At 38.1% G+C, this 8018-nt stretch overlaps 1 protein-coding gene across 1 annotated transcript in view; it reads right to left on the bottom strand.

Moving 5' to 3' along the window:
- The window catches only part of slc12a2 (solute carrier family 12 member 2), a 59944-nt gene that overhangs the window by 24227 nt on the left and 27699 nt on the right, over positions 1 to 8018 (bottom strand). Inside the window, 11 exon segments of the mRNA XM_013912420.1 lie at positions 802 to 903; positions 2494 to 2617; positions 2773 to 2880; positions 3003 to 3160; positions 3250 to 3334; positions 3566 to 3690; positions 3832 to 3940; positions 4761 to 4871; positions 5042 to 5181; positions 5267 to 5362; positions 7545 to 7620. Of these exon segments, the coding sequence (XP_013767874.1) occupies positions 802 to 903; positions 2494 to 2617; positions 2773 to 2880; positions 3003 to 3160; positions 3250 to 3334; positions 3566 to 3690; positions 3832 to 3940; positions 4761 to 4871; positions 5042 to 5181; positions 5267 to 5362; positions 7545 to 7620 (1234 nt within the window).

Below are 8018 nucleotides of genomic sequence, written 5' to 3'. Positions count from 1 at the left end.
GGGCAGTTTGAGATTTTTGACTTTAACTGAGGTTCTTCTTTCAGACAAGTGGAAGTAAATAGTCTAAAAACAACTTTCATTTGGCTAGCCCTTTGTGGTTGACAAAGACTAACATTAGAGGAAACAGACATCACCTACCTTCTTGTGTAACAGTACTGTCCCAATATAGTTACAACATTAACCTCATCATCACATTTTGGGTTATTTAGACCAAAATACTGAATTTTGCTCTACAAGGGCCTGATATCCACTTACAAGGACATTATACTGCTCCTGTTCTATCAAAATTTTAAACTAATATGCTCATATGTGGCTCTCATTTTTCTTAAAAACAAAAATAAGGCAAAAAAAAAAAAAGAAAAAAATCTGTTAATTCCTTGTTTTTACATTCATCAGGCCCCAATATGTCCAAATATCAAAGAGAGATTAACAATGCATGCAGTGGAAGAGTTCGGGTCTTAGGAGATTAATGACAATATGCTTTCTATATTTATGATCAACTGTCCAAATTGAATTTTCTTTGTTTAAGATGCATCAACTTCTAAGCCTAAATATATTCAACCACCTAACCTCTGGTATGTCATCAGTGTGAATGACTTCTCTTATGAGACACACATCAGGACAGTCTCATTGAAAACCAGTAACTGGTTTTAAAAAAACACAACATTATACCTAATGACATGAAGGCTTCCTTCTTACAGTCTGGATTAGGATGACAATAACTTCCTCTATTGTCTTAATATGTTGATCAAGAACTTTATTATGCTTAGATTCTCCCATTTCTAAATGTACTGATCTTACCTGGTGAGTTAGCCAGTGATGCATGGAACACGGAGAAGTTGATCAAGGCATATGATGCCAAGAAAAAGTTGGAGATAATGGGTGCAATAGTGTTCAGCTCAGCTGCAAGAAGAAAAGCACCAGTCAACTCAGAAAAGTTAAAAATTTCACCTGTGATTTTATGTCCAGTCAAAAAAAACAAACAAACAAAAAACAAAACAAAACCCTTTGAATAAACACTCAAACTCTCAGGATGAAGACAGTGAACATATCGGCTGCTGCTGACTCCAGCATGTGGTCATGCAGTGCGCTATTACTGTAAAATTTTAAATATTTAGGCATCTAAAAAGGTAAAGTTTTCAACAGCTGTTGTATCAATATCAATTTAGTTCACTGGTCTGTAAAAGTGTTTTTATTAGGAGCTTGCAATAAAACAAACAAACAAAAACTACAGACAAGAGTTATTGTCAAATTTTAGACCAGTTGCCATGTTCATAAAACTGACAACACTTTAGGATGTATTTCAGAGGGCAGTAATGATCCTGGTTCTGTATCAGTTCAAGCAAACAAAGAATGAAATGTGGAGCAGAGCAGCTGAATCAGGTGGGTTTCAGGCCTACAGAGGGGGAGGTGCCAATATACAGCTGCAGACTGGGGCTGAGCAGTGTGAGTGCTGGATGAGAGAGGCCCTCCAGGTCCGCTCAAGAGGTCGCAGATGTGGACAAGACGTAAAATTTAACCATTCTACAACAATTTATTACACTGTGTTATCATTATGTGTCTTATTTTATTGTTTGCTGGTTCAATCCTTTTCACATCAAGCCCTCTGTTTCATTATATTTATTTTAGCATAACTAATACTACACACCAAGGTACATTTGAAAGTTTTCCATGATGTTCTTCTTCTACAATAATTACAATATTTAGACTCGTCAGGTTTTAAAACCTAAAATCAAATAAAGGGGGTAAAACAAGTATTGAACACATCACCAGTTTTCAAAGTAATTAAAGGTGCTACTGACATGAAATCTCACCAGATATTGGCAACAGCCCATCCAATCCAAACATACAAAGAAGACTGTGTGAAAAGAATGGGCCAAAATCACATCTGAGCCATGCCTACGACTAGCTTTCCCATACAGGAGGCATCTTGAAGCTGTCATCGCCAACAAAGGCTTGGTTTGAAGTATTAAACAAATTTCAGTAAGTGGCTTTAATACTTGGAGATCACACAGGGTTTCTTTGAAAGTGTGGATTGGATGGTTTGTCACCAACACCTGATGAGAACATCATGTCAATAGCACCTTTAGAAATATATTTACTTATTTATCTATTTTACTTGCTGTATTTTAGAAAGCTGACAACGTAACTTTTTTAAGAAATGACTTCTTGGCCACTAGTTCTTCTGTTTCAGCATGGGGTCAAAAGTCTCCCTTTGGTATAGAGTATTTTTCTGGGTATAGATATCGTGATTAAAATTCTAGTATCATGACATCATTCTAAATATCCCTTAGGCAAGGGCACAGTACAGCATGCACCAACGTGGGTTTTTTCTGTTTAGAACAAACACTGCGTGAATACACCGGTTCTCACAAAAGAGAACAAGGGTTCTGAGAACCACGGTGCTCTTACTTTCCAGCTAATATTTTTGTACGGTTGTATGTGATCAAGTATGAAAAGCAACCAGCGAGCAAGCAATGAGTGAAGCCATACCAATGAGGATAAAGGCCAGACCGATACCGAAGGTCAGGATGTATCCTCGTAGGGGTTCATTGTTCTTGCCGTAGCCTTTGGCAAACATTTGCAGGCCAGGATAGATGTTGTCCTTACACAAAGCCTGCGGAAACAAAAGCCTTTGTGTTGTCTCACTGGAGTTTAAGCCGTTTATAATCAAACGCTATAAGAAAAACTGATTAAATCATTTACATTTTTCCATCACTCAATACTGCAATTTATTATATACAGTACTTTAAAGCTTGGATCTGATCTTACCTGAAAAACTTTAGGTGCACTAACTAAAGAGGCCAGTGCTGAGGATAGAGTGGCAGAGAAGATGCCAGCAGTGATGATGGGCCCAAAACCAGAAACAAGGCTCATAACCTGAACAAAAGATTACATGTAAATTGAAAAGTTAGCTGTCTACATTAAAAAAACCATTAACATTCATGTTCTGATAAAGTTGTTTTTTTTAATATTCATATTCTTTTACACTTATTTGATACCTGGAAGTCCCTATGCAGTCCATAGCGGCAGGTATCCTCATTCTTGCAGGTAGAGAAGTCATAGCCAAATTTGCAGGCAGCAGTGGAGCAGTTTGCCATGAGGTGAGAACTGATTGTGTCATTCACATTTCCACTGGCATCTCTCAAAATACAGGAGCCTAGTTTTTAAAAAGTATTATCCACATATTAGATTTTGTATTTAAAAAGGATGTGACAACCTTGGAAAAATGCAGGTACTATACACCACCTGTTGAAATAGCAACACCCAGGTAGACTATCCCTGTGATTAATATGGCTAGAAGGGTCCCTTTGGGGATGGCCATCTGTGGGTCCTGCAACAACCAACCACAACAACATTTTAAGATTACAATATATAACTGGATACAAGGCTTTAAGATGAGTACATCAAATCCTACAGCCAATTCAACGCTATGAGTTCCGTCTCAACAGCCTTAATCAGTGGAAGCATAGTCATATTCACCTGCACAGTACAATCTACAAAGTAAACCTTTACTTGGTTTGACACTATATCAACATTCATCACATGGTTGCACATGACTTACAGCAAGGTCTCCTGAAATGTTGGCTCCAGCCAGAATACCAGTGGCGGCGGGGAAAAAGATGGCAAACACAGAGAAGAACGTCTCTCCTCGGAAGTCTGGACCCATGTTCTCCCACATTATTGAAGCTGACAGAAAAAAGATCAAAGGCCAACTGTGACACAGCAGTGTAAAAGCCAACATGAGCCCTCAGATTTATGAGGTGTTTCTTATATTATTTTTTAACAAACAAACAAACAAACAAACAAACAAACAAACAAACGTCCTACCATCATAGCCCAAGAATCCCTTAGCTTCCTTTGACTTGATAGGAATGAAGCTTCCAATGAAATAGTTGAAGATGGCTGTGACAAGGACGACGAGTAAGAAGATCTGGGCCTATAGGAAGCAATTAAAACCAGTGTATTAATGTGTAGTAGTTAAATCGACTACACCTGTAGTATATCTGCAGGGTTGTCCGAGTCTCATGTAAACATTGGTCTGGGATTATTTGGTGTCTTCAGTATTTGGGATTGCAATGTACCGATTCCAAGTTACCACAGCCTTCATAGTAAAATTCAGTGCAATTCAGTTTTATTTATATAGCACCAACTTACAACAACTCGTGTCTCAAGATACGTTATGTTGTAAGATAAAGACCCTACACAGCAATAACACAAATATAGCAATAAAACCGTTTTTGGCTGCCATGCTTTGAAAAACTCACTCTAAAAGCTTTCCAGCATCAAGCAAAATTAACAACATTGGAACAGAGGCGAGCACACGGGCACATCATGCACCAACATGGGCTTGTTCAGTTTAGAGGGGGGAAAAAACCCCAAAGGACAAAAAAACAAAACACCCCATGAAGGCAGTATGAGATCACTAGAGTAAGCAGCAACAGAATTACAAACATTTTCCAGCTTTCTAAGTTGCCAAATTTTGGAGTGTAATCCTGTATTGGTTTAGCTTGCGAAACTTGCTAACAGCTTGCCAACAAAGTAAACTGAAGATTTTCGTGTTACCTTCAAATTTTGATTTTTGTGTGGACCCCCCCCCCACCTCCCAACACAATCACACATGCACACAATAAGACCGAACTTAAGTCTTTATAAAAAACAAATTTTACAACCAGTGAGTGTCACTACTTTGGCTACATTCATGTTTAATGTAGTTTCATATATGTGTAAGTTTCTATGAATTGGGATGTTGTGCATACCTTGGCCTCCCACTCCATTCCTGCTACAGAGATGCCCAGAAGAATGATTATTGTAATGGTGCCAATTATTCTGATATCGTTGACTTCATCTGTCATGACGGCATCCATACCCTGAGATAAAATACAAGGACTTGGTAAATTGAATGACAATAATCAGCAAACAGTGTTTTGATATGTGCTTTTCTCTCTCAATGATGCCAGGACAACCCACTCCTGCTGATCACTGATCAGCCGTAATTAGCAGCTTTCTTGAATTCAATGTGAAATCCTAATAGACTTACAATCAGAAGTTCCACAACAGTCTCAGCAAAGCCCACCACATACATGGCAACAGCCACTGCATTGGCAAAGGCGAAGATAAGACCAATAGAGCCTCCAAACTCTGGGCCAAGACTTCTTGAAATCAGGTAATATGCTCCACCTGAAAATAGCAGGGAGTGTTAGCAAAAGTTCAGTCATGCAAAGTCAGTCATGCAAAGTCAGTCATTCAGTCAAGCAAAACATACCTCCCCTTACAAATCCATTGGTGGCAATGGCAGAGGTGGAGAGGCCAGTGATGGTTGTCACTACTGTAGCCATGGCGACGATCACACAGGAAAGAGCTGCAGAAGAGACCACATCGTGAAATGATTAAAAAAAAAAATGCATAATACTTAACAGTTTTTAGCAGCCCTTCCAATCACTCTCATGTCTCTGTAAAAAGTAACAGGACAAGCCAATGCAGCAACGTCTGTCGCACGTCTCACGTTGTGGTGATATTTCACATCAAAGTGGAAAATGATCAACAAGTGCCAGGAGGCTAGGAATATTGGGCTTAGCTGAGTATGAGCTAGCAGAGAAAAAGTGATGAACACAAAACTGTCAATAAACAAGGGGCAATGAGACATATGCACCTTGCTAGGTTTTCTGGAAAGTAATACTTAATACCGTAAACCTTGTTTCATTTTTTTATCATAACCCTGGTAGATGGCAGCTGCGTTTTTATGTTGAGTTTTTTGTCTTTTTAAGAACATCTCAGTCATTTTTTTTCCATTAATCCTTCCTTCAATTACATGAAGCGTGCCAGTGCTGTGTGGTGAAAAACAGCCCCAAACCATGATGTTCAATTTTGGTCCCATCATACCAGACTAGATTCTCCCAGGATTAAACAGACTTGCCTCCATCTTTTTCAGCAAACTTTAAACACACTTCAACATGCTTTTTGCACCATGCAATCAGTGGAGTCTTGCATGGTGAGCAAGCATACAGGCCTTGGTGGTTTAGTGCATTATTGATGGTTTTCTTTGAAACAGTTGTAACTATTGATTTTGGCTCAAGTGGTTCTTGGCTCTGGGACAACTCTTCTGAAAAATTCTTTTCACGCCTCTGTTTGAAATCTTGTGCGGAGCACCTGGTTGTGGCTGGTTCAGGTTGAAATGATGTTCTTTCCACTTTCGCATTTTGGCCTTTAGAAATTCTTCTGGCACGATGCTATCATCACGTTTTACAGTAATAAGGTCACAAACATCTTGAGAGAGCTTATTTTTACCCATCAAAAGATGTTTCTTGTGTGACACCTTGTTTTTTGGAGAGACCTTTACATGGGCCATCTGCGGGGACTGAACCAGCTGACTGAACCAGCTGACATTAATTTGCACTAAGTGGTGGGGCTGCTTTCTAAATCATGCTTATTTGAGCTGGAGTCATGACTTTTATGCCTTAGAAATACATTTACTTAGATTGGTAATGTGTTCAATGTTTATTTTACCCACTGATCCCCTTTGAGAGAGGCGCTTTAGTGACAGTGGGAAGGACTCCCAGCAGAACCAGGCTCATGGAGGGGTGGCCATTTGCCCAGCAGGGGTAAGGGGTCAGAAGCCAGTAGTGTCCCGGTATCAATACTGAAGTATTAAAAAGCCATAAATGTTAAATTGACTAGTGCACATTTTAACAATGGCCATTTAACTATTAGCACAAACAATTATTGTTTGTGGCCAATAATATAAAATTACTTTCAGATGTCTGGTCTAGAGTGTGGAGAACTAAAGTGTGAAATCTGGATCAGAGGAGCCAATTCAGACAGGTTTCAGGTTTGAAGAGCAAAGCTGAAGATATAAGGAGTTGCAGACTGTAAACGTGCAGCAGTGTGAATTCTGAAAAAGCATGAAGACGAGCTTAAAACTTTCTACTCTTACAATAATTTATTTATTTGTATTCCTTTAATTACTGTGTGGTCAGTTTTAAAATGCAGGGAGTGACTGGTTCAATCTTTTGCAGTAAGTACTCTGTGTTTTTATACATTCTTTATTTGTGTGTGACTAATACTACACTACTATTCATTTCTCCAAATTCATTTTTAGCTTTTCCATAATACTCTACAATCATTATATAATTTATGTATTATTTAATCTTTGTTAATTAGTATGTTTTAAAATACATTTTACCTTCTGTAAACCATTTGTACAAATGAAATCACTTAACGTAATTGTAAATGCTTATTTTGTTAAACCAAAGTTATAATTAAAGTTAACATATTCAAGAAATGAAAACAGGTACCGAGTATTTCCTTGGCTATCAGGATCTGGCTTGAAATTCTAGTATCATGCCAACCCTGGCTCTCATTTTAATGCTAATGTAGATGCAAACAGATTCCACATTAAGCGCCTTAAAATGTTAATGACCCAATACCAACATTTACATAATAATGTAAATAACCTAATAATGATCCTTATTGCGGTTTTAGAGAGGAGCGGTGCTTCAAAGGATAGTTGCAGATTTCTTTAAGTTGGACAGCTTTCTACTTACCAATTCCAGACTGGCCCACAATCCAGGACATGCGAATGAAGAGCATTACACCCCAAATGTTCAACATGCAGCGTACCTACAGAGATGAAGAAGTGTTACTGTTGACGCCATTTAAGGAAAAAACAAAACAAAAACAACAACACATTTGTCAGTCTATATTAAAGTACAGAAAGTCAAATACTAAACTTTTTTTTTAACTTAAAATAATAAATCTCCAAACCTGCACTACGTCACAGACAGTCAATCGCTGTCAATAAAAAAAAATCTAGTTTTCAATGTTTTTTTTGTTTTTTCCTTTTATACAAATAAAACCAAGTAAAAAACAGTCTCTCTCACTCGGGGGAGGGGGGTCGACTACAAACAACTGGATCTAAAACTGATCATATCATGTTCAAGCTGGTACTAATTCATTACTAATGCCATTACATAAGCACTTGTTCACCATTAGTTATTACAGTAACATATAATGTCAAA

The sequence above is a fragment of the Pundamilia nyererei genome, unplaced genomic scaffold (assembly GCF_000239375.1).
Source record: "Pundamilia nyererei isolate P.nyererei 1_Seehausen unplaced genomic scaffold, PunNye1.0 scaffold00089, whole genome shotgun sequence".
Classification (NCBI taxonomy): Eukaryota; Metazoa; Chordata; class Actinopteri; order Cichliformes; family Cichlidae; genus Pundamilia; species Pundamilia nyererei.
This window is presented reverse-complemented; position numbering and strand designations above follow the sequence as displayed.